This window comes from Chrysochloris asiatica, unplaced genomic scaffold, assembly GCF_000296735.1.
Source record: "Chrysochloris asiatica unplaced genomic scaffold, ChrAsi1.0 scaffold00033, whole genome shotgun sequence".
NCBI lineage: Eukaryota > Metazoa > Chordata > Mammalia > Afrosoricida > Chrysochloridae > Chrysochloris > Chrysochloris asiatica.
Window position 1 is genome coordinate 16,766,649 of NW_006408551.1, and position 27,252 is coordinate 16,793,900.

Here is a 27,252-nt window from a genome sequence, read left to right on the forward strand (position 1 = left end):
TAGTGACCCGGTATAGGGTTTCTCAGGAGCGGTTGGTGGGTTTAAACTGCCGACCTCACAGTTAGCACTCTAGTGCTTATCCTCCTGTGCCACACCAGGACCCCTTCATGTATTTTTAACCTTAATTCATTCCCAAGGAGCTTAGGGACTCTGGTGAAGTCCTGGTGTGGCACTGTAGGATAATGCAAGGTCAGGTTGAACCACAAGATCAGTGGTTCAAATTCATCAGCCACTTCTCAGAAACCCTGTCCAGGGTCACTATGAGTCAGAACTGACTTGATGGCAATTAACAACAAGGGACTCTGGTGGTATAGTAGGTTATGCGTTGAGCTGCTAATCACAAGTTCTGTACTTTGACCCTTCCAACTGCTCTGTGGGAGAAAGATGAGGAGACCTTGTTTCGTAAAGATCTAGTCTGAGAGACTCCAAAGGGCAGTTCTACTTGGTCATATACTGAGTCAGACTTGACTTGATGGCACTGGCTAAGTTTTTAATTTATCTTTTATTCAAATATGTGAATATGCACTTTTCCATTATAAAGGCACTAGGGATCCTGGTGTGGCGCTGTGGGCTAATGCACTGAACTGCAAAGTCGGTTGAACCACAAGGTCACCAGTTCAAGCTCACAAGCTGCTCCTTGGAAGCCCTATACAAGGTCACTATGGGTCAGAACCGACTCAGCGGCACTTAACAATAAACTAGCACTTAACTAGCACTTAATCATGAAGTTCAAACCCACCAGCTGCTCCTTAGAAACCCTATACAGGTTCGCTACGAGTAGGAACTGAGTTGAGAGCATTTAGCAACAAGCTAGCACTGGACTGTTAACCACAAGGTCAATTGTTCAAACCCACCAGCTGTCCCTCGAAAACCCTATACAGGTAGCTATGATTTGGAACCAATTGGATGGCACTTAACAAACTGATAGACAAAGATGAATGAAACCAAAATATTATCTTTATCTCTTGGTGGAAGGACAAGGTTTAAGGATCAGACTGGATACTGTTTTGGCTTCTGGCCGAGTTGGAAGTTTTGGGTCTGGAGGTACAGTGGGTAGTACTGAACATCTGCAGGTGGTGGCTTGGTTCCCCATATCAGAGGCATGTGGTGCACCTCTGCAGGCAGGCCTTGCCCATGGAACCCCTGACCTGCATTATGACGAGTAAGCCCAAGGAAGGCGTATGGGATTTCAGATGCCAGAGAATGGGCATATTTCAAGACAAAGTTCTTTAAAGATAAAAGCAACAAGCAACAAGTTTCCAGATGCTCCAAAAAGTCTCATGCTGGTGCTGACAACCGCCAAACTCCAGAACTCCAATTGTTGTTGTTAAGTGCCATTGAGTCGATTCTGACTCAGAGCTACCCTGTATAGGGTTTTTGAGGAGCTGCTGGTGGGTTTGAATCACTGACCTTGCAGTTCAAAGTGAGCTTGTGGCTCAGTGCTTTATCCTACAGTGCCACACCAGGACTCTGAGAATTGCAGTAAGTAGGTCAAAGCCAGACCTGGGGCCTGCAGATGAGAAACAAAGGCAGATGTCATGCCCTAGTGTACTTCTTTAGGCAAATTACAGTCAATAAATAGACCTACCCTAATACAGCTCTTCCTACCTCTCTGCCTGGGCTTCTCATATCCTTCACACTGAGTTGCCTGTGGTTCTGCCCCAGTCTGCTGATTCTACTTCTCACCATTTTTGGAGTTTATAGCAGACTCTACTTAATGTAAAAATTGAAATTGCACATGCCCTTTATCCAGCAATTCTGCTTATTTCTCAGCCTAGGTAAACGATCACCGCTGTGTACAGGGAGTCAAATACAGGATGACCTCAGTAGTACTGACTATGATAGTGAAAAAGGAGAACACATACCCAATTCATCGGGGTAATAATACAAAGTTATGGTTCATTTATAAAATATAATACTCTGCACCAGAAGTATTGAGACTTATTCTCGAGACCACTGTACTCTTTAAAAATTAGTATTAGAAATCAAAACTGATTAACTCTTCAACTTTAAAAAAATTAGTCCATTACATTAAAATCATTTTTTAAAAAATAAAAATATCTAATTTACAAACCAAGAAAAAAATTAGCAAAAATGGCATTGTTTTTTATATATCAAATCTATTTCTGCTTGATGGTAGTGGTTATGTGCCGTCAAGTCAGTTCTGACTCAGAGACCCTGAATAGAGTTTCTGAAATATAAATCTTAACAGGAGTAGAAAGCCATATCTTTCTCCTGTGGAGCAGCTGGTAGATTCGAACTGCTTACATTTTAGTAAACAGCCCAACATGTAACGACGACGCTACCAGGGCTCCTTATATTAATTCACAGTTCAGTCTGTTCTTTCATTAAAAATACTAACAGTATTAAAAATGAACTGGTATTAACTGAGAGGGAAGGAGTCCTCACATCCAAAATCAATCCTATCCACTCTGTATACAGGGTGGATAGGGATAGGCAACTTAGACAATGGCTACCTAAAATAGGAGGGAGGGGAGGCTATAAAGGCATGAAATGAGTGACTTACACGCTTTCAAGAGGGAGTTTAGTTTCAGAGTCTGCGGGGGCAAAATAGAATCCCCACTGAATAGTTTTCATCATGTCTAGACAGGTGTGGTGAAAGGAGGTGGGCTAAGATCCTTATGATTCAATAGTAATTTTTATCATGACTAATTACGGCTGTCACAACTATATAGGTAGTTTTGTAACAAAAAGAGGGGAGCAGTTAATCTTACAGTCCAAGAACAGAGAACCCAAGGACCATCAAAGGAGAAGAGCATGACCAGAATGTGGGACCCTATCCAGAGAAGCAGCAACATCAGAGATGGAGGCAGAGATGATGACATGGAGAGAAGAGAGCAGCTGAGGGCTCTAGACTCATGGAAAGAGAAAGGCTGTGTGCCGGCAGCCAGGAAGCAGGCTTGCAGAATGTGTCCTTTAGTTGTTTAAATGATTATATGTTCCTGAGTGATTTTGTGTACATCTGCATACCCCCTCCAAAAAAAAACAACCACCACACAAACAGAAGGAATAGAAGCAAATAGTGTTGAATGATGATATACAGAGGAGATTGTAATCACTGCAATGAAAAGATGAGTGTAAAACGGACGTTCCCCCATGTAAACTAATCACTCAAATCACACAAAAAAAGTTGGGAAAAAAACAAAAACTGGTATTAAGCACTCTTTATCTCACTTAACCCTCACAACTCCCCAATAAATAAGGCATTATTATTATTATTATTCCTATTATAAGAATGAGGCAAAAGACCTAAGCAATGAAGGATAAGTAACTTACCCAAGATCAGTCAGTTTGTTGCAAAGCAAGTTCTAATCTAGAGCTACTATGCACTATGCTGGGTTAAAATTGAATATAGAACCATACATATTTGGGTAGTGAACAATTAATTGATAATGAGTAGGGAGCCAAATTTACATCTAAAAATCTCTGGAAGCCAATTTATTTCAGTTTATCTGGGAAATGGTGACTAGTGAGGACACTTGCCAAAGCTTTTACTGGCTACTGATATACTGCGTTAAATTAACAAGCTATATGGCCCAACAGAAATGAAACCCACAAAACACGATTTTCCAAATATTTTTTATTTTAATCTGTATATATTAAATGACATATGAATAGTTGATCCCCTAATAAATATTAAAATTAATGAGTATTTTGGGGGACCTCTAACCACATGGGAGTCTTGGTGCAACACTGCAGGATAATGCACTGGACTGCAAGTTTGCTTTGAATTGCAAGGTCGGCGGGTCCAAGCTCGCTAGCCACTCCTTGGAAACCCTATACAGGAACTGACTCGAAGCTACTTTACAACAACTAGTCGCATGAGCCCATAGTGGTGGAGTAGTTCAAGTGCTTGGCTGCTAAGAGAAATGTCAGCAGTTTAAATTAACCAGCCTCTCTGTGAGAGAAACCTATGGCAGTCTGTCTCCATAAAGATTTGCTGTTGTTAAGTGTTGAGTTGCTTCTGACTTACAGTGACCCTGTATAGGGTTTCAAGGAGCAGCTGGTGGGTTTGAACTGCCAACCTTGTGGTGAGCAGTCTTGGAAACCCTATGGGGCAGTTTTCCTGTCCTACAGGGTCACTATGAATCAGAATACACTCGATGGCAGTGAGGTCAGTTTCTTTTGTTGGTCTAACCACATGAAAATGTTACAATTTGAAACCTGTACTTAAAAAGAAAAAAAAAAAAAATTACAATTAAATTTTATATGTCATTAATATATGACTTTAAAACAGACCCTTAATTTTTAATACTTCATTTTATACTGAAATACCATTAACATCTTCATATAATACTGAGTAATTCTCTGTAGAAGTTTTTTTTTTGGTTTTCCTTTTCAAATAAGATAAAAATCTCCTAATAAAAGGAGATTTACACTTTGTAATGGCAGACACACTAGTATTTTAGACCCATAATAAAATCTAATACTAATTCAGAAAAACTTAAATCATTGTTGTTAAATGCTGTAGAGTCAGTTCCGACTCATAGTGACCCTGTATAGGGTTTCCAAGGAGCAGCTGGTGAGCTTGAACCGCCAACAATGCAGTTCAAATGACTATGCAGTCTGACGCATTAGCGCATAATGCCACACCAGGACTCATCAGACAAAGAGAAACTGATAGTCTAGTCTTACCTGTGAAATTATTTTTGAATTGTGAATGAACAATCAATAGCAAATTTAAGATTGAAACAAAAGAACAGAATTTTGATATTTGACTTCCAAAACAGAGCACAGATAAAGAGCATAAAGCATTTAAATGAAATCTCAAGCATTAAAACTTAATAAACAGTTTCCATATGTAGCTTTCAATCACTTTTTATTAACCGCTTCCAATAAACGCAACAAGTGCAGGAAGAGATTGATGACATCCAAGTAGAGGCTGATGGCAGCCAATATATACTCTTCAGGCGACAGTCTGTGCATCAGCGAGTGGGTATCGTAGATGATGAATCCGCAGAAAAGAAGGGCTCCCCCAGCAGCCAAGACCAGATCAAATGTCTCACTATAAAAAAATAACTATAGACAACAGTAATACATTTATATTAGAAAACAGTAACAAGTGAATTTCAATTACTTGCTGCACTGATTAGCTGCTACCTATTTAATAAGGAGCTCTGGTAGCGTAGTGGTTACGAATTGGGCTGCTAACCTCAAGGCCGGCAGTTTGAAACTACCAGCTGTTCCACGGGCAAAAGACAAGGCTTTCTGCTCCTGTAAAGATTTATACAGCTTCGGAAACCCTGTACTGGGTCACTATGAGTCAGAACCGACTCCACTGTACTTAACAACAACTACAACATTTAACATTGGTGTACAACTTTGAATCAAATTTTAAAAGCAGAAAAAGGCAAGGTAGGTACACCCTTGCTTCTGTTGAATGAATGGATGGCTAGATCGCTTCTTTTCCATTACACAGCCCACTTGGCTTTGAATAGAAGCATTCAAACAGAAATCATTTAGAAATATATTTCCTTTTCAAAATGAAATATGCCACCTGGAGGTTGACAACTACAAGTAGGGGCCTCTTTCTGTGTGATTTTGCTCATTTGGTCATTTTTGAATTGATCACTAACACTGATCAACATACGATCTCAATTTTATAAATTATTCTATGATCATTTACATATAAGTGTTACAGATAATTCGAATTACCTTATGACAAGAGTATCTATTACAGTTTTTTGAGATAACTATACAGGTAGTCCTCAACTGAACATATTCAAAAGTTATGACAAACTGAAGTTACGGCCATCTGTTTTGTTTTGTTTTCTGCACATCTTATCAGTAATATGCACTATGTACAATGCTGCAGCATGTAATTTGTTGATGTTATCATTCTTTGTTTTCAGTGTTGTGATTTACTGCTGAAAGCACTGCCATATTGCAGACTATGGCCTGGTCGACAATGAAGTCAGTATCAGTGTTGGTGTTGGGAGTCATAATGGATAGAAAGTTGGGCAATGTTCAACCTTTAACAACATGTGACAACTACAGGTGAAGATAGATCTCGGCTAAAAGCAGAGAATATTTGGAAGATGTTTACTTGTGCTTTATTGATTAGGCAAAGGCTTTTGACGGTGTGAAACATGACAAGATATGGATAACACCGCAAAGAATGGGTATTCCAGAATACTTCATTGTGTTCATAAGGTGCCTGTACATCAACCAAGGGCAGGTAGGCATATGAACAAAACAAGGGGACACTGAATGGTTTAAATCTGGAAAGGTGTGAGCCAGGATTGTATCCTTTCACCATACTTATTCAATCTGTATGCAGAGCAAATAATTTGAGGAACTGGGTTATATGAAGAAGAATGTGGCATCTGCAGATGATACAACCTTGCTTGCTGAAAGCAAAGAGGACTTAAAATACTTAGTGATAAAGATCAAAAGCCAAAAAAGCCTTTGGTATGGATTGCAATTCAATGTAAAGATAACAAAAATCCTCAAAACTGGACCAATAAATAAAATCATGTGATACATGGAAAAAAGAATGAAGTTGTCAAGGATTTAATTTTACTTAGATACACAATCAACATTCATTGAAGTAGCCATTAAGAAATCAAACAATGTACTGCATTAGGCAAATCTGCTGCACAAGACCTATTTAAAGTGTTCAAGAGCAAAGAATCAGTTTAAGGGGTAAACTGTGCCTGACCCAAGCCATGGTATTTTTAACTGCCTCATAAACATGTGAAAGTTGGACAATGAATAAGGAGACCATAGAAGAATGGATGCATTTGAGTTATGGTGCTGGAGAAGAATAATGAAAGTATCATGGACTGCCAGAAGAGTAAACAAATGTATGTTAGAAGTATAGCCAGAATGTTGCTTAGAAGCCAGGATAGTGGAACTTTGTCTCTCATACTTCAGACGTGTTATTATGAGGGACCAGACCCAGGAAGAGGACATAATGCTTTGTGAAGCAAAGGAACAGTGAAAAAGAGGAAGACCTCCAACAAGATGAATTGGCACAGTGACAGCAAAACTGGGCTCAAATGCAACAACAGTTGGGAGGCTGACTGGCCCAGGACCAGGCGGTGTTTTGTTATGTTGTGCACGGGTCACTATGAGTTTGAACAGACTCAATGGCACCTAACAACAACTTGCTGGACAGCAGTTAGGACTCCTATTTCATTGTTACGACACTGACATGGACTTCATTGTAGACTGGGCATACAGCGTGATCTTATTCAGTGTTTCACACTATCAGAACCTTTACTTAATTCCACCATGGAGTACATCTTTATGATTTGTTTCTTTTTTAATGCATATATTAAATGTATCTAAGGAGCTCTGGTAGCGTAGTGGTTATGAATTGGGCTGCGAACCTTAAGGTCAGCAGTTCGAAACTACCAGCTGCTCCGCGGGAGAAAGATGAGGCTTTCTACTCTGGTAAAGATTTACACCCTCGGAAACCCTGTACAGGGTCGCTATAGGTCGGAACCGACTCGACGGCACTTAACAACAACAACAACATAATGTTTCCAGGAGTCCTGGTGTGGCACTGTGGGTTAATGTGCCAGACAGCAAAGCAGTTTGAACTGCAAGGTCGGCAGTTCAAGCTCACCAGCTGCTCCTTGGAAACCCTATACAGGGTCACTATCGGTCAGAACCGACTTGACAGCACTGAACAATGACAGCAACAACAAATGTTTCCAGTCCTAAATGACAAATAAAGATAGAATTTATAAAGATCTTAATAATAACAGGAAATCATTTTTTAAAAAAGTATTCAACTATGTCAGAACCAACATACTGTAGAGTCATCAAAACGGAAACTTCATAAGTCAGGGATTGCCTGTAATGACTTAATCAGAATATTTTTCAGGTTACCATGCTAAAACAACTTACCTTCAAGAGTCCTGATAAGCACAAAATCCACAAAAGAGTAAATAGCCTATAAAAACAAAATATTAATAATTAATATTATTCACTATGAAAACCTTTGTAAGTCCATTCAAAATTTCTGAGAAAACAAAGAACCTTGTAACATAGTTTTAACAAAGAATAATTTAAATTTAACAATTCATAAACATACAATGAGTGCTATGCAATACCCATTTAGGATGAGGATGAGTTTTTTTTTAGGAAACTGAAAGTATAGCTGTCTATTCAACATATGTTTTTGTGGCTTCAAAAACTAGTTAAGACTGAATGAGAGGAGTGGTGTGGCACTGTGGGCTAATGCACTGGACTGCAAAGTCATTTCAGCTTCAATGTCAGCAGTTCTAGCTCACCAGCCGTTCCCTGGAAACCCTATACAGGGGTGCTATGGGTCAGAACCCACTCAACGGCCCTTAACAACAACAACATCTGAAAGAAAAGACTGATATAAGCACAAATAGCACTGCATGTATTTTAATTCAGAAAATTATAAAACCTTCTAGAGAATATATACATGAGCAAATGAAATATAATTATATTTTAAACCAAATAATTAATAGGAAGCTATTCTAAGAACACATATATTAAAGTTCTTCCATGAACTTTCCACTCTACCCTTATGTATTATAAATCTACTACTGCTGTACTTTTATGAGTTAGCATTCAATTGTCAAAGATACAGTGTAGTTACATGACAAAGGATATCTAAGTAGTAAAGTCTTTTGTTATAAAATATGGGGCTTAAGTGCCTGAAAACACTTTTCTACTGCTTCATGTCAGAAGGGAGTAAAAAGGGCCAAATTTGCACTTCCTTTTTAAATAAAAACCAAACATATGAAACAGCAGATACAGAATAGTGTTCTCAGGGAGGAGAAGAAAAAAGAAAAACTATTATTATTAAAAGGCTGAAATACAGATGCGATTGGATGAGAGGGAGCAGAAGTATAGGAAATTGAGTGGACAAGACGGAACCTTTCCCAAATGTACATCACAAAGGTAAGCATGAAGTACTCCCACCCCCACCCCACCTCCCTCCCAAAAAGAATATGTTGCCTCTCCCTAAACCAAGTTCCAAGTTGCATAACCAACCAGAGGTCAGTATTGGTTGACCAACTATATTTTTTCCTGATAGAGAATGCTGGTAATCTGAATTACCATAAATGTGTATGTGGAAGAAAGGAAGTTTTGTAAGACCAGACTTTTGTAAATTTCTAGTGTAACAGGAAAAGAACAGAAAATAGTTGCATGATTGTGTGTCCACAAGAAGCCAATGGGAGTTTAGAAAGGAATCTATATATTCCAACCAGGTGAGGGCAATAGAGTACCATTGTTGCTGTTGTAAAGTACCATGGAGTTGGTTTCAACTCATAGCAACCCTGACTAGGGTTTACAAGGAACAGCCAGTGGGTTTGAACTGCCAATCTTGTGGTTCGAAGTTCATAAAAAAACAAACATACAACTCTTTCCATAGATTTGTTGGTTCGAAGAAGTATGCGGGTAAATCTAGATGGACTGAAAAACATTTCCAACATCTGGAAGAAGTACCTTCTTTTGCCACAAAGATGTGGATGGTGTAGATAGCATTTATAATAAAGGCCTAAAACTTTAGGTAAATTTCATACCTTTTATAAAGCATCCATGGTAAAGTGGAGGGTCAGATAAAAAGAGGAAGACCTGCAAAGAGATGGACTGGCACAGTGGCAGCAGCAATGGGCTGCAAAGAGATGGACTGGCACAGTGGCAGCAGCAATGGGCTCAAGCGATTGTGAGGTTGGCGCAGGAGCAGGCAGTGTTTTGTTCTTTTGTGCCTATGTTTGCAATGAGTACTGACTCGATGGCACCAAACAACAACATAAATCATCCAAGTCTAGCCTCTCTGGAAAGCTGATACTTTTGATGTATACTTTTCACTGAAGACAAAGGAATCAAATGACCTAAAGTCAATGACCATCTCATGTACGCTGGGAAAGAGCAGGGCCATTAAAAGTCAGTAAGTACCCACCCTACTCAGCCCAAGTCATTCTTTGTGCTTAACTTGTAACTTTAAGAGAAGGGAGACTAACATGGCCCATATGAGGTTTTCAATGAGACTGTGCTGTGTGACCAGATGATGCAATGGGGATGAGCCCAAGTCTGTAAGCAAAGAGGCCTCCATTAAAATGCAGGCTTTGGTAGTTTCACAGCACCAACATTTAAATGTGAGACATTGGGAATAATCTCTCTGAGTCTCAATTTTCTCATCTATAAATTCTGACGATAAGATTTCTTTCATGGGATGAGTGGTAGAATTTAATGAAATAATGTATGTAAGATGCCTAGCACCTAGTACACAATATGTTCTTATTTAAAGAAAAGTCAGTATCCAAAGATAACAATGTGGCATTTATCTTAAAATGAATATTAAACACATTGGTATTTATAGTTAAGAATACATAACTTACCCTGCTCCAAATTTGCTAAAATCTTTCTTAGATTGCAGAGTATATGCAGTCAAGCCAAGAAATACTGCAGTGGTTAGTATAAAAGCTTGTAGAACAACATATACTTCATAGAAAGTAACTGTGAAAGTAAAACAGTCATTTCAAACACACAGAAACAGACTCAATAAAAAAACAACTCTTACTGGCATTTAATAGAAATACAATACTTTTTCACCTTTTATACTACCTGCCAGTAAAAACAATTATGGACATATTCCTTAGTCTACCTTGAATACTTATATATGTCTATAATGCAATAAAGAGGCTCTAAAACTCCAATCATACCAAATAAGGTGTCATATTAGGATGAAGTTAATGAAATGAGTGGCCTATGTTACAAAGCTAGCCAGTCAGGAGTTTCAGTGATATGATGAAATAATTCTTAACCATTCCTGTCTTAGCAACAGTTTATCACCACCTGTGTCCATAATATTATGGCTTCAATATTAGTAGTGATGATTCTGCATCCTGTGGCTACCTGGGAATTATTGAATACTAGCATCTATTCTAGCAATCACTTGACTACTTGCCTCTCAGTTCAACAGTCTGACTCAAGGAAACTGGACAAGAAAAATACTGATTCAGTCTGGAGTTGACTGCCATTCCCCTATCCTGCAGAGGTGAGAAAAAAACTAACTCACTGCCTTTCAGTCAATTCTAACTACAGTGACCCTACAGGAAGAGCAGAAATGCTCCCTACAGCTTCTGTGGCTATAAATTTTCATGGAAGCAGACAGCTTCATCTTTCTCCCACAAAGTAGCTGGTAGGTTCAAACTGCCGACATTAGTTAGCAGCTGGATGCTTAACCTACTGTGTTACCAGAGATCCCTGCAGAGGATATAAACCAACCACTAATTGCTTTATGGAGTCCTAGTGTGGCGCTGTGGGTTAATGCACTAGACTGCACAATTGGTTTGAACTGCAAGGTTGGTGGTTCAAGCTCACCAGTTACTCCTTAGAAACCCTCTAGAGGGTCGCTATGGGTCGGAACTGACTCAACGGCACTTAACAACAATAACAATTGCTTTATATCCAAATCTGCACTACCTTGGAATGTATTATTATTTTTTTTTTTTGAAGATGATAGAAGCATTTATTATATTGGTTGAGATAATGGTTTCATGGGTATATATAAATGTTGTTAGGTGCTGTCGAGTCAGTTTTGACTCATAGTAAACCTATGTATAATAGAATGAAACACAGTCTGGTCCTTCATCGTGATCACAAAAGTTACTATGTTTGAGCCCACTGTTGCTGCCATATAACAATCCACCTTGCTGAGGGTCTTGCCAACCCTCTACTAAGCACGATGTCTTCTCCAGAAACTAGTCTGTTTTTTAATTATTTAAGCAAAATTTTACTTGCGTGTGATAATGATATTGTCTGATGATTTCTACATTCCGTTGGATCACTTCTCTTTGGATTGGGCACACATATGGATCTCTTCTAATCAGTTGGCCATGTAGCTGTCTACCAAATTTTTTGGGATAGATTAATGGGAGTCCTGGTGTGGCACTGTAGGTTAAAGCATCAGACTGCAAAGTAGTTTGAATTGCAAAGTCAGTGGTTCAAGCTCACCAGCTGCTCCTTGGAAACCCTATACAGAATCACTATGGGTCGGAATCGACTCGACGGCACTTAACAACAACAGTGCTGCATCAGTTTGTTGAAAGATTTCTGTTTGTATTCCATCAACTTCTGGAGCCTTGTTCTTTGCCAATGCCTTCAGTTCAGTTTGGACTTCTTCCTTCAGTACCGTTGGCTCTTGATCACATGCTGCCTCTTGAAATGGTTGAACAGTGACCATTTCTTTTTGGCATAGTAACTCTGTGTATTCTTTCCATCTTCTTTTAATGCTTCCTGCATCATTCTATATATATATATATTTAAGGTTTTTATTGTGGATTGAGTGAAAGTTTGGAATGTATTATTTTTGCTTTAGTATTTATAATGAAACATGTATGGCGTGCTGGTGTAGCACTGCAGTAAAGGCACTAGACCACAAGGTCAGTTTTAACTGGAAGGTCCAATGGTTCAAATCTACCAGCCATTACTCAGAAAACCCTAGACATGGTCACCATGAGTCGGAACTACATTGACAGCACTTAACAAAAACAACATGTACCAAATTCCCTTCTGTAATTTTAGAATGCCTATCTGAATTGACTATGGCTACGGTAATATAAGAGTCCTGGTGTGGCACTGAGGGTTAATGCACTGGACTGCAAGGTCGGTTTGAACTGCAAGGTCGGCAGTTCAAACTCACCAGTTACTCCTTGGAAACCCTAAGAATTAGGTCACTAAAAGTAGGAACTGACTCGACGGCACTTTAACAATAACAACAATAAGATGGTAATACAACTGTTTATTAACAGAGAGATAATTTATAACCTTTTGGAAAGAGGGCAAGTGCTTTGAACTCAAAACCATTTAAGTGGTTTTAAATTTTCAGAAATTAATGATCCAAGTTATTTCTATTTCTAATTGGCTCAATATTGGAATTTCTCTGTTTATGTCATTTTAGGAGTAGGAAGGTGAAAACAGAGAAATTAAGCTACCAATCACATCAGTCAATAACTAGGCAGAAAAAGATGCTACAATTAATGAGAAAAAAGATTTCTCAGTGTATCCCATCTGTGTGTTTCTAGTCACAATTGTCTCTCCTCCATCTCTTATGTATGTTGAGGGAGAAGGAGGCATAAGATGGGCTCGATAATAGAACTGATAGAAGTAAACAATAAAGGAAAGTCCTGGTGTAGTACAGCTGGGTAAGTACTGGACTGATAACTTTAAGGTTGGTGGTTCAAATCCATTAACCACTCCTTGGAAACCCTAGACAGTGTCGCTATAAGTCAGAATTGACTCTATGGCACTTAACAACAATAGCAAACAATAAATACTCTGTTCTAAGTTGAGAACTTTTATGTATTTTAGTATTTATTACTATTTATCAAAATACATAAATTCAATAAAGTTGAAAAGAAATGTAAAAATCATAGCTATGGCCAAAAAAGAGAAGGCAATTAATAGCCATAAGGACTAGCAATGTACTGTTATTGAGTATAATCGCTTTATTTGATCATTTCAGCAAGCAAGTTTATCCATTTCATCAAGACTGAAGAAATCATGATATCCAGAGGGTACACCAAGAAATTGTAAAAGGCACTTGCCTTCCAACACATGCTTAACATTAAGCACAGACACAGAAATGATCACTGTTTCTAATGGTGCCAGGGGATAAACCATGTGGCTATAACATTAAAGCACAGTTCAGTGCGGGTGGTTCTTTGAGGGGCTAAATTCAGGTGGTCAAATTTCATGGCTCAAAACCCACGTTGTCAGTTCCCATAAGATCCCTGCAAATTAGGGAACAGACTAACTACAGTTATCTTATTTTTATAAATGGGTAAATGCAGGTGAAATATTATTCAATATTCACTTGTTTTCTACTCTTTTCAAGCTAAATCGAAGAGTGCTAAAGTATAAACATTTGACTTTTGCTTGTATTTTAAGAATTCTTCTTCCTATACCATATTTTTAAAATATGACATTCCATGATGCTAAGCTTTTGCTCCATCTTAAAGATTTGTTCAGATTAAAAAAGATACTTTGGCATATACTAACACAATGACAACTTACCAACAATGGCCACAGTCAAAGCTTCCAACAGTGTCTAAGAAAAAGAAATGAAAATCATAAAAATACAGGTCAAATTAACATTCACTCCCATTTTTTAATAAGTAGGAGTTCAATATGCATGATCTCACTTTCGCTTCAGAGAAGCCTCAGGAAGTACATGGGACAGGTATCATACCCACCACTAAGAAAACGAGACTCAATGCCCAGAGAAAGTATACTTAGATTCTAGTTTGATTCTGCCAATCTTAAACCCAAATCAGACTTTTCATATCTGTAACAGGGAAGTTTTATTATTTACAAATCACACAGGAAATTCTACATTTCACACTCTCTGTAATACAAATAAAAGTGGAATTACAAATCATGCTACTGTTGTTACTAAGTGTCTCTGAGTCACTTCCAACTCACTGGGACCCTGTGTATGATTTTGGAGGTGATAAATCTTTACAGGAGCAGAAAGTCTCATCCTTCTCCCATGGAGCAGCTGGTGGGCTCCAACCACTAACCTGGTGGCTCACAATCCAGTGCTTATACTACAGGGTACTTAATAAAAATGTCAGTATCTCATGCAAGTAGTTATAGGAAAAACAAAATGTGTAGGTGTGAGATGCCCTAGAAGTAGAGTGGTTAAGTGTTAGGCTGCTTATCAAAAGGTCGGCAGTTCCCACCCAACAGCTTCAGAAACCTTTACTGCCTTGGAAAGCCTCTGGCACCGATCCACTCTGTCCTGCAGGTTCAGCTTGGTTTATTTAGGTGTGGCAGAATCTTGAATGACTTTGCAGTATGCATTCTCCCCTTCTTCCCTTGTACCAGAATTTTTAGCGGGATACATGGCTGCTCAGATTAAGTATTACATGTTTCAGTCTCCCTCAGCAGCTAGGTTAGGCCATGTATTCTAATGGTATCAAGTTACACATTTAAACCATATTCTACAAGAAGAAAGTCTTTCTTTCCCCTTTCTCTTCTCCTCTGTGTGACCGGATGAATGTGGATGTGGTGGTGGAACACCCAACAATCGGAGGAGACTGGACCCCTTACAACATCAGTGAGCAGAAAGTCATTCAGATTTTTACATGAAAGAGAAATCAGCCTACCGGCACTGTGGATTAAGCAGTGGGTTGCTAACGGAAAGGTTAATGGTTTGAACCCACAAGCCTCAGGAGAAAGATGAAGCAGTCTGCTTCCACAGAGATTTACAGCCTGGGAATCCCTGTGGGGCAGATCTACTGTCCTCTTGGGTTGCTATGGGTCAGAACGGGCTCAAAGGCAGTGGGTAGTTACGTCATTGTTATTTGGGGTCTTTGTCACAGTAGGTAAACCCATTCTAAATAAAATATTTGAGGTTATTAAGCTTTGTTCTCTAATCTCTCTTTCCCCTTGATTACATACTATTTTGTTTTACTTGCTGTTTCTAGTAAGATTTTTATCAACCATTTAAAAGACCAAAGCACTTTTGGCAGAGCCAAAAGTATCAGTAAACCAAAACCCCATTGCTCTTGAATCAATTCCAATTCACAGCTGTCCTATACAATAGTAAAGCTATCCCATAGGGTTTCCAAAGCTGTAATCTCTATGGACACAGACTGCCACATCTTCCCCCAATGGAGTGGCTAGTGGGTTTGAACCAACAACCTTTCAATTGGCAGCTTAGTGTTAACCACTGTGCCACTAGGGCTTCTTTAATTATCAGTAGTTGGTACGTGCAGTCGAGTCAGTTCTGAATCACAGAGATGCTGTATAGGATTTCCAAGGAGCAGCTGGTGATTTTAAACCACTGATTTTGAGATTAGCAGTCCACTGGCTGTCTAATCATTATAAAAGCACTTTCTGCACCTCACTCCTTCCTAAAATCAAGCAATCATCTGATCTAGAGCAAAAATGGTGTCATAAATCACGCACAGATATAGAGACAATGAAGCAGCTGTCACATTTTGTAGTAAGTTGTTGGTTGGTGATATTGTTAACTGAGTCCGTTCTAACTCATAGCAACCCTGAATAGGATTTCCATGGAGTGGTTAGAGGGTTTGAATCAGTGCTGATCCTACAGCACCACACCAGACTCCAGTGAAGTGACAGCAAAAGAGGAAAGAAATCTTTTTCTGGGCAACAGGAAATTTAATATTTGTGACATGATTTTAAGAAAAAAAGAACAAAACAAAAAAACCTCAAACCTCTGGTGGAAACAGGGCAAATGAAAATAAAGATAGAATACTAGGGAAAAAAAATAAAACTACCCCAAGATAATTTTCTCTTTTTAAATATATATACCTGTACCTCTTAAGGCAAAGTCAAACTTACTTCTTTCTTATTTTGGTGGAGGACACTGACCTCTGAGTAATGTGAGAAAATGAGTTTTACATGACTCCTTATTTGTTAGACCATTTTTAGCTCTGGGCATGACCAACAGTTGTTACTTATCACAGCAGTAAGTGACTGTCTTGCCCACAAACAATTTGTTTAATGTTTACCTAATGCGGACTCTCCCTTCTGGCTAAAAGTTGGACCATCCCTTTTCCCAAACAGTTATCAAACACAGTCTTTCAAAAAGAAAACAAGACGTTGTTTCTTTTTGTACCATCAGCCTCTCTCCTAAGTAATAAATGACTGGGCGAGAAGTAAGCATCTGACCCACAGATTTGTTTTACTGGCTAACAATCTCTTGTGTGACCTGTGTCAATAATAAACCCTGCCAATCAGATTCTTACATGATCAGGAATCTAAAGTTAGAGAATGAAGCAATTGGCAGTAGAAGCTAAAGTTAACATGTGAATCAAGTTGATGGGGTCCACAACAGGCCACATAAAAACTAAAACACCCACTGCCATTGAATTGATTCAAACAGTTTATAAATCCTACATAGGGTTTCCAAACTGTACATCTTTAAGGGATCAGACACAGCCTTACATTCCTCCTATGGAGCAGGTGGCGGGTTTGAATCACTGACCTTGTAGTTAGCAGCCCAAAGCTTAAGGGCAGCTATGAGGTAGAGAAGGGACGGAAGGGAGAGGAACTCTGGCTGCTGAATTTTGTAAAATACCATTATTTCTAGAATCTTCTTCTTACAGTTAGTTCCTATTTTTGAGGCCTGGTGGGTTAATTAAGGTTGGTAAATTCCCAAGCTCTTACATCCTTTAAATAAACTCTTCATTGATTTGAGATGACTTGAACTAGAGTTGAAAACTTGCAAACAAAAGAACCTAAGATTTAAATACCTTTTTTTAATTCCATTTGCAATGGAAACTTGCAAAATCACAAGCTATTTATTCTACATGTTAACACAAACTCATTGTTAGCATTCACAAACTTTCTTTACTTTAAAGCTAAAGAATGTTAATGTCAATTAGAATTTTGACTCTTATTTAACTACAAATACTCTTAAGATTAGTTTGGAATGTTTAATCTAAATTTTTAGGTCAGAACTCACTCATATGAAAAGAGGAAAAAGGATTTGTAAAAACATATACCTTTAAGTCTCAGCAACATATTCTGGGCGTATTTTAAGAATGAGCTTTATAGGTGTTTTCTTTTTCATAAATTGCTCAACAAGAATGGCTCAGACTTGGTTTGTCCCAACTATGATTCTGATAGAAGTTAGTAAAACAAAGCATTTGAGCAACACAGTGATAAGATTAAAATGACACTGAGGAGTTCGATCATGAAGATTTCAATCTAAGTTCGATAAAATTAAGCTGCAATATAGCTTTTTCCCTAAGGTAGAAGTAGAAAGGACTGTAGGGATTATCTACTTGAATATTTTCATTTTACATATGTACCATCATATTGACAAAAAAACCTGTCAATCTGGGAGGTTTATAGGCACAAAGTGCTGGCTTACAAGCTTTCATGAGTGTGCTTTGTTTCATAACAAGGCAGGGAAGGTAGAATCCCCATGGAATTGTTTTCCTTTTATCCAGACGGGCCTGGTGAAAGGGGATGGGGGAGGATGGGGATAGGATTTTATGATTCAATTATATGTAATTGTTATCAAGACTAATTGTGATTCTCACAATTGTAAATGTCGAAGATGTGTAACAAAAGGGGGTAGTAATTAATTTTCCAAGTTAGGAACAGAGGACGCTAGGACCAGCAAGAGAGAAGATAATGAGTGGAGTGTGGGATCCTAAAAAGAGCAGCAACAGCAGACACAGTGGCCGACGAGGTGGCATAGAGTAAGAGAGTAGCTGAGGACTCTAGGCCCATGGACTGAGAAAGGCAGTGTGCCTGTGGGCAGGGGACTAGCTTGCAAAATGTGCCCTTTGGACATTTAAACAATATGTATTTTCTGTTTGTATGTGTAAACCAGGGGGAAAAAAAGGGAACAGAGGTAAATACTGTTGACTGATGATGGTACCTGGAAGGGATTGTAATCACTGCAATGAAATAAAATATGATTTACTGAATGTAAAGATGATTGATAATCTGCCCTGTAAAGTTTCACTCAATTCACAATAAAAACTTTGAATAATAGAATGTCATAAAACAAGTAATTTCTTAAAATACTTAAAAAAAAAGAAACTAAATTTCTTGTTATTTTTACACATGTATGTGCATACAATTCAATACATTTAAAACTTAGAGAAAGAGCATTAACTTAGAAAATTTAGGAACATGCATTTTCAAAGTACTCACAAATCCAAAAAGCAGGTACAGATTAAGGGGATACTTATGTCTGTTCAGAGTCAGAGCTAAAATCAAACCCAAGGATCCAAAGGCAAACACCAAAATTAAGGCTGGACTGAAAGACAAAATATTAAAAACGGTTTCAAGTTTAAAACAGTATAAATGGCATTACTCCATTTAATAAAGCACATCTATCTTATGTGTTTAAGAAAGAACAGCAAAAGTCTGGAAAGTTCTGCACCACAATGCCAAAATTTTATTTTACATCTGGCAAAACTGAGGGGTGAGACGTGGAAAGGAGGATCAGGACAAAGAGAAGAGTCCATGATGAATGGGGAGGCTTTGCTTTTCTTACTCCATGAACAACATCATATTTGAATTTTTTATTGTTACAATTAGCACTTTTAATGAAAATATAGTAACTAAAACTTTTAGATAATAAACAAATTTTATACCTAATACTTTAGGGTCTTTACCACATAAAAAAATTAGGTATAAATATGGTTTCCTACCATACAGCATCAATGGGCTCAAGCATGGCAATGATAGTGAGGTTGGCCCAGGATCGGACAGTGTTTTGGTTCTGCTGTGCATAAGGTTGTTATGAGTTGGTACCGACTTGATGGCATCTAACAACAACAACAACAACAACAACAACAACCATATAGCTAGCTATAGGAGTCCTGGTGTGGCTCTATAGCATAAGCACCGGACCACAAGGTTGGTTTGAACCGCAAAGACGGCAGTTCAAACCCATCAGCCAATCCTCAGAAACCCTATATAAGTTAGCTATGAGTTGGAACTGACTCAAGGGCACTTAACAACAACACCAACAACATAACCATATATCCGTATTATATATTCAAGAATTTACTCCAAATAACAAACTAATACCTTAATACTTTCCTTGTTTGAGGAGAGAGAAGATACAAATGTATACTTCTAAGAAAATATTTATTCTTCAGTTTTCTTTTCCTTTAATATAAAGAACCTATATTACTTTTAGCCGTGAGAATAATTATTTTGGAGGTCCGATATTAAATAAACTAGGGATGAACCAAATACAGCTCTTTTAAAAACTTCTCCATAAAATGATTCTATTATTAATTAAAAATAATTTAATTAATTAAAAATTATCTTTTTTTTTTCTGGCTGAAAGTGAGACTACCAGAAAAAAGTTTACCTATGCTTTATTGCTTATGCAAAAGTTTTCAACTGTTTGGATCATGACAAGCTATGGACAACACTGTAGAGAATGAATATTCCAGAACACTTAATTGTGCTCATGAGGAACCTGTTCACATACCAAAGTGCAGTTATTCAAACATAACAAGGGGACAATGAATGCTTTAAAATCAGGAAATGTGTGCGCCAGGGTTATGTTCTTTTACTATACTTATTCAGTCTGCATGCTAAACAAATAATCTGAGTAGCTGAATTATATGAAGAATGTGACATCAGGATTGGAGGAAGACTCATTAACAACCTGCAATATACAGATGGTACAATCTTGCTTGCTGAAGGCAAAAAGGACTTAAACATCACAGCCTTCAGCATGGGTTGCATCTCAATGTAAAGAAGAAGAAGAAGAAAAAAAATCACCACTGGACCACTGAATAACATCATGACAAACAGAGAAAAGATTGAAGTTCTCAGACTTCATTTTGCTTGGATCCACTATTAAAACTCATGGAAACAAGAGTCAAGAAATCAATGACATATTGCATTAGGCATATCTGCTGCACAAGACCTCTTTAAAGTGTTCAGGAAAAAAGGTGTCAGTTTGAGGACTAAGGGGCACCTGACCCACACCATAGTATTTTCAACAGCCTCATATGCATGTGAAAGTTGGACAATGAATAAAGAAGATTGTAGAAGAATTGAAGCATTTGAGCTATGGTGCTAGAGAAGGAAATTAAGAATAACACGGACTGCCAGAAGAACAAAAAAATCTATGCTGGAAGAAATACAGCCAGAATGTTCTTTACAGAAGCCCAGATGATGAGACTTTGTCTCTCACACTTCAAATATATTATCAGGAGGGACCAGTCCCTGGAGAAGGACATCATGCTTGATAAAATGTAGGGCCAGCATAAAGAGGAAGACCCCAAAGAGATGGATTGGCACAGTGGTGGCAGTAATGGGCTGAGGCTTACTGATTGTGAGGCTGATGCAGGACCGGGTAGTATTTCGTTCTGTTGTACATCAGGTTACTATGAGTTATAACAGACTGGATGGACATTAACACCATTATTTTTCTATAAGAAGCGTATGGGACTCCATAAGATAAAACACTTAACAACAGCAATGAACTCATGCATTAAAAAAAAAAAAAAAATCCAATGTGTTATCAATCAAATCTTTGATCTGGTTCCTTCTAAATTTTCATGGTTTTCCAAGTTTTATAGGTGGATGCCTCAATCCATTCTTTACAGCATTTTTTAAAGTAAGAAAAGTTAGTATTGGATAACATTTTGTTAAAAGTTAGTACAAGCCCCACAGAATGGTAACTTTGACTCTATTGTATTGCACAGGATAACAAATAAATGAAAACTTCATACTTAAAAATAAACCAATAAATAAATATTTTTCAAGCACTGTCTTATACTTTGGGGAAACAAAGATGAATGAAGCAATAAAGCATATAATAAAAGCAAAAAATTAAGACTTAAATAGATAAGATTCTTGCAGTAAAAATTCGTTGAACTATCTCAGGAGATAAAAGTTTTAAGCCTAAAATAATGTAAGCTAAATAAAAACAAAACAAGTCTTACAAACAAGTGTTAGACTACAAACTTTACTTACATTCCTATCTCAAAATTTAATAGAAGAAAAAAAGAAAGAATTTTGCTTATAACATGTTCTCCTGAACATATGCAATGTCTGAAAATGCTTAAAAAATCACTTCACCCAATATATCCAGATTACACTCCCAGCTAAGGTTACTCATGGTATAAGTAGATTTGTGTTATCTTTCAGTAACCGAGAAATTGATTGGAACTTAATCCAACAGCATTTTAGGAGGTTGTGGGACAATATACACTTGTCTGTGGATATTCATCAGCTACATGCTCAAATTTATGATATAAGTAATTCTCAAAGTGAACACTGAGTGGCTACTAATTTGCTACCCCTGCTAGAGAGTAAGATCCCCTAAGAACTTGATTGAACCTCAGCATAGTGATCCTGCTTGGTCACCTTAGAGCAGGTGGTGGGCTGGCAACGTCTGGCGCATGGGGTCCCCAGCCGATCTCCTCCCTCCCTGCCTTCCTCGGATGGCGGCTGTTTATGCTGAACGTGTGGCCAGAGACGGGTAAGGATCACGTGGAACCTCGGCAACTTAAGACAGAGCCATTGCCATGCTGCAATGAGTTTCAATGACTGGTTAAGACTGAGGAATTCGCACTGACCGCCTAAGACAGGCAGCGTCCCTTAAACAAACAATAAATAAGGAGGATTCGGATGCAGACCGTGCAAGCCCGGTCAGGAGGCCAAGCCCCTGTGGGCCCAAGCGTTGTTGACCGTCCAAACCATGGGCTCTGAGGATCAGACTTTAGCTACATAGTAGACATAGCAAACTGTCCTTCATCTGATTATTCAGTAATGCTTGTTAGTAATCTCATACATGAGCCCTGGATATCCACAGACAAATGTAAAAACCTTCCCTAAAAGCCGAGACTGTAAATTCCAAAAAGGCAAGTCCCCACCATCCAAAAAAAAAAAAAAATAAAGAGGATAGAGAGAAACACTGTTAACTGATGATATATGGAGGGGATAATAATCAATGTAATGAAACAAGCTATATGAATGGTTGAATGTGAAGCAGATGATGTGCCCTGTAAACTTTCACTCAATCCAAAATAAAAACATTTAATTAAAAAAAAAAAAATCACTTCAGCTTACCTTTCATGCACAAATGTCCGTATAGACTCAAAATATAAGAACATTGTACATGTCATTGTAGTTAAGAGAACCTGCAGAGAAAAAATACTGTAGACTTTTCTGAGAAAGGCTGAAAGAGAGAAAAAAAAAAAAATTACAATGACATGACTTCTTAAAGCCTCTACCATATTTCTAAGATCAAATTGCTTCTGAGAAAACTAAGTTATTATTAAATGAATTATCTCTCAAGTCTTAATCCAAATAATACATTCTGTACCTAAAACCAGAAAAAAGAAAAAGCTTCCAAAGTGACCCAAAACTTGTAAATTATATTTACTCTTCCAAAAAGCATGAGTTTTTTATTAAGAGGGGTAATAATATATCAAGTCAATGGGCCAGAATGTTGACATTTTTATCAAAATCAAAAGACAGTATTGGATGACTATTTGTACACAGAAACATACAACAAATATCAAACATTAAAAATAGTACATTTTGAAAGAAAGATTCTGTCTTGAGACAGAAAAGGACAAATAGAAAACATATGGTTATATAAAAATTTTAAAAAACAAACACTACAATTTCCACAGCAATTTAAAAAAGTTTTACTAAAATGAAATTTATACTTAAAATATAAATAAATAGATAACATTCATCTATTTTCATTCCTCGTATACCGTACCCAAAAAGTCAAAAACCCACTGCTATAGAGTTGATTCTGGCTCATTTGTTGTTGTTGAGTGCCGTCTAGTTGATTCCGACCCATAGCGACCCTGTATAGGGTTTCCAAGGAGCAGTTGGTGAGCTTGAACTGCCAACCTTGCAGTTCAAAAGGCTTTGCAGTCTGGTGCATTAACCCATAGCGCCACACCAGGATTCTGACTCATAGTGACCCTATATAGGGTTTCCAAGGCTGCTTTCTGTCACATGAAGATTTAAAGCCTCAGAAACTCTATATAGGGTCGCTATGAGTCTGAACCAACTTAAAGGCACTTAACAATATATATGTAGTTGTACACCCTGGTGTGGCACTGCAGGATAACCACTGAATTACTGGAGTGCTACCAGCTGCTCCTCAGAAACCCTTTACAGGGTCAGTGAGTCAGAAGCAATTTGACAGCACATATAATAACAAGCTCTGGTAGCGTAGTGGTTACGAATTGGGCTGCGAACCACAAGGTCAGCAGTTCGAAACTACCAGCTGCTCCGCAAGAGAAAGATGAGGCTTTCTGCTCCCGTAAAGATTTACAGCCTCGGAAACCCTGTTCAGGGTCGCTATGGGTCGGAACCGACTCGATGGCACTTAACAACAACAACAACATCTTAAACAATAACAAAAAAGGTAAAGAGTGGTAATCTCCCAAATGGATTACAGTTTACTTTCCTAAAAAGGCCCTGAAGTCTGATGATCTCAAACTTAACACAGCCAATGAGAGACTCTTAATTTCTTAATCTGTAACCAGCACCACTATCCTCCACATAGGAGTCATCTTTGATTCTCCTCCTGTTTCCTTGTCCCCGTATTTACTCCACTCGGTCTCACACTCATGGTTCTACTTCCTCTGCTCCTTGGAGGCAAGGATGATGAGCATTCGTCTTTCATACTTCAGACATATATCAGGAGGAACCAGTCCCTGGAGAAGGACATTATGTTTGGTAAAGTGAAGCGTCAGCAAAAAAGGGTTAGGTAAATTTGCTTACCCAAGTTCCCCCAACAAGATAGACGGACACTTGTAGCAGCAGCAACCGCATCAATCATGACAACTATTGTGAGGATGGCCCAATACCAGGCAATGTTTTGCTCTCTTGTGCAGAGAGTTGCAATGAGGTGGAACTGACATCTAACAACAATTTATACTTAGAATAAAATTCAAAGCCTTTATTGAGCCAGCAAAGTAGAAAGAGGTAGAAATATCAAGAGCAAAACAAGTTCTTTAAAAGCAGTGACCTAAAAAGCTAAAGAGGATAGAGAGAAACACTGTTAACTGACGATGTATGGAGGGGATTATAATCAATGTAATGAAACAAGTCATATGAATGGTTGAATGTGAAACTGATGATGTGCCCTGTAAACTTTCACTCAATCCACAATAAAAACCTTAAAAAAAAAAATAAAGCAGTGACCTGGGCAGGCAGGTGGGAACAGCATCCATCTAGGGATAGTGAAGCCTGGATGCTAATCCCAGCCTCACTGCAAAGAACTATGATATCTTGGGCAAATATTCTGAAACGAAAAATTCCTACAAAATATTGATGTGTATTATTTGGGGGATTATAATTCCAGGGAAAATGACAATTATTACAAAGAATCTTAGCATAATACCAAAATACCAAGGTTAGTATTTAGATGCCAGGTTACAGGATTCAGCATTTAGAAGGAAATGTTTGCCAGACCCTTAAAACAACCTAATAGGGGTCGGAAAAGCAACAATTACTAGAAAGACCAAATGCTGACCAGGGCTGAGTTTTCAGACTCTTAAATACAGATCTCTTTCCACTATCTGATTCTATTACCCAACACCAGAAGGTGACTCTTCTCACATTCTAACACAGGGCATAACATTCTCACCCTTCCTTGCCTTATCACCAATACCCCCTACGCTCCCCCAAAATACCCAAATCACAGTCTTGTAAGGACAAAGTTCTACTTCCTCCTGGAAGCTTTCCTGTTATGTGCTGTGGAGTCGGTTCCGACTCATAGCGACCCTGTACAGGGTTTCCGAGGCTGTAAATCTTTATGGGAGCAGAAAGCCTCATCTTTCTCCCGCAGAACAGCTGGTAGTTTCGAACTGCTGACCTTGCGGTTCGCAGCATGATTTGTAACCACTACACTACCAGAGCTCCTTGGCAGCTTTCCTAGATGACTGGATTTTATACACTACGGCTTTCTTTCCCAGATTCCCTTCTGACTTGGCACTTTAGAATTTAAATACACTGGGATCTCAGATTAGTTTGGTAAGTGGTAAATGCCTTGAAGGCAGAACTGTGACTTCTAAAACTTTTGTTTACCCAACAACCTTTCCATAAAGTGTGAACTGGTTGTTCAATAATCATCTGGCTTCTTTGTTTTGTAAATGCATATTAATGTTTCAAGTAAGTTTTCCTACACTGGTGGAACCATGACTCACAAAGACCTCTATAAGGATTGCTTTCTATTCACATACCTGACACCATATCCACAGAAATTCACTTTCTTGGGATGGCTGTTATTTTCTATTCCTGTCCTTCCCTAAAGTGGCCCATTCTCTCTTACTCATTCTTGGGACCAGCAGAGACTCTCATTCTCCCTTTGGTAACTATGAGTTAGGCAGGCGTTGGAAGTCACTCCCTAGTATGAACTTCCAATGTCATTGCTGTTAGCTGTCTTAAGTGGATTCTGACTTCAGTTTCAGTTCTGTATTTGCTCAGTATTGTATCAATCACACGATCATTACCCATTTTACAATTGAAATTTCAGAATGCTTTCTTAGTTTAAGAAAAACATGCACAAAAGAGCTGAAGGAGTCCTGGTGTGGCACTGCAGGATAAGCACTGAACTGTTAAGGACAAGGTTGGCAGTTCAAACCCACCAGCTGATCCTCAGAAACCCTTAGAGTCAAAAAGCATTTGAGTCAGAACTGATTTGACAGCACTCAACAATCATTCTGTCAAAATACTTCAAAATTCAATTGGTGTAGTAGAGCTACCTTCATAATTCCTTTTCAAGGACAAGTACCAGCTGCTTTGTTGTTGTTAATTGCCATAGAGCCGGTATTGACCTTATGCACAGCAAAAGGAAACACTGCCCGTTCCTGGGCCAACCTAACTATTGTTGCCATGCTTGAGCCCATTGATGCTGCCACTTTGCCAATCCATCTTGTTGGGGGTCTTCCTCTTTTTCTCTGACCCTCCACCTTACCAAACATGACATCCTTCTCCAGCGACTGATCGGTCCTGACAATATGTCCAGCAGCTCAGATAGGATGAACATCTTGGGGGGTAGAGGGAAGGATTGTGTGATCTAGAGCAGGCAAAGAATTCCACTGAGGATTTTAAATTCACGTTAATGTCTGTCCCCTAAATGCTGTAGCATAAAACAAATACCATGCAGGGCAAAACTACGGTATTTTGACTGATTTAGGCAGTTTCTGTTTTCAGCAACAGCCTGAAAGATAATCCTTAAACATATGTTGAGTTCTATGTTCTTCGAAGCTTAGAAAGTGAAAACTTGGTCTTGTAGTATACAGACAAGTAAACAGAAACTTACGACCGACGCCTTTTTAAAAGCGTAAACTTCCTTAAGTTGCACGTTACAAAGATCATAAAATAACCTAAGTTCACCAAAGTACTTGTTTTATAGATAAAGAATGACAAATTAAGGCTGCTGAAGTTTTCATCAATCTTTCTCAGCACCAAGTGACAAGACTGAAGTAGAACGGGTTCCACTTAAAGTAGACTAGGCCCCGGAGCTGACAGCTCCAGGATCGGCCAGCCTCCCTCTCTCCGCACTCCCCCTTTCAGAGCCCCGTGGAGGGGAAGGCTCCCTCCGATCTCGGGGGAGAGGGGCTAGGCGCAGGGGGACAAGTCGGAAACCCGCCTCCCGAGGCGGACAGACCAGGGGATGCCGTACCCATTCGGATGTGCACGCTGGCAGAGGCCACGCAGCTGCCATAGTTGAAGTCATCCTCGATCGAAGAGGAGGGGTAGCAAGGGTCTGGGCTGGCCATGGCGGCGACAGAA

General features: G+C 38.6%; 1 protein-coding gene across 2 annotated transcripts; it reads right to left on the minus strand.

Moving 5' to 3' along the window:
- Positions 1-4,826: 4,826 nt before the first annotated feature.
- TMBIM4 (transmembrane BAX inhibitor motif containing 4) lies at positions 4,827-27,252 on the minus strand. Of its 2 annotated transcripts, none has more exons than XM_006859526.1 (7): positions 27,143-27,252; positions 22,555-22,663; positions 18,661-18,766; positions 14,032-14,065; positions 10,353-10,470; positions 7,879-7,924; positions 4,827-5,040 (listed from the first exon to the last, which is right to left on the minus strand). In XM_006859526.1, exons 1-7 carry the CDS (start codon positions 27,237-27,239, stop codon positions 4,834-4,836), a joined length of 717 nt encoding a protein of 238 aa, XP_006859588.1. In that variant the 5' UTR covers positions 27,240-27,252; the 3' UTR covers positions 4,827-4,833. The 2 variants fall into 2 exon arrangements, with proteins under 2 accessions (XP_006859588.1, XP_006859589.1); XM_006859527.1 differs by having other exon boundaries at positions 4,834-5,040; positions 22,555-22,625; positions 27,143-27,184.

Coding starts and splice junctions, on each gene's coding strand:
- TMBIM4 (XM_006859526.1), bottom strand. CDS start 27,239: ATGGCCAGCCCAGACCCTTGCTACCCCTCCTCTTCGATCGAGGATGAC. Junction 14,066..18,660: donor TGTACCTGCTTTTTGGATTT/GTGAGTACTTTG, acceptor TCTTTTTCTTAG/ACACTGTTGGAAGCTTTGAC. Junction 10,471..14,031: donor TTTGACTGTGGCCATTGTTG/GTAAGTTGTCAT, acceptor TTACTTTCACAG/TTACTTTCTATGAAGTATAT.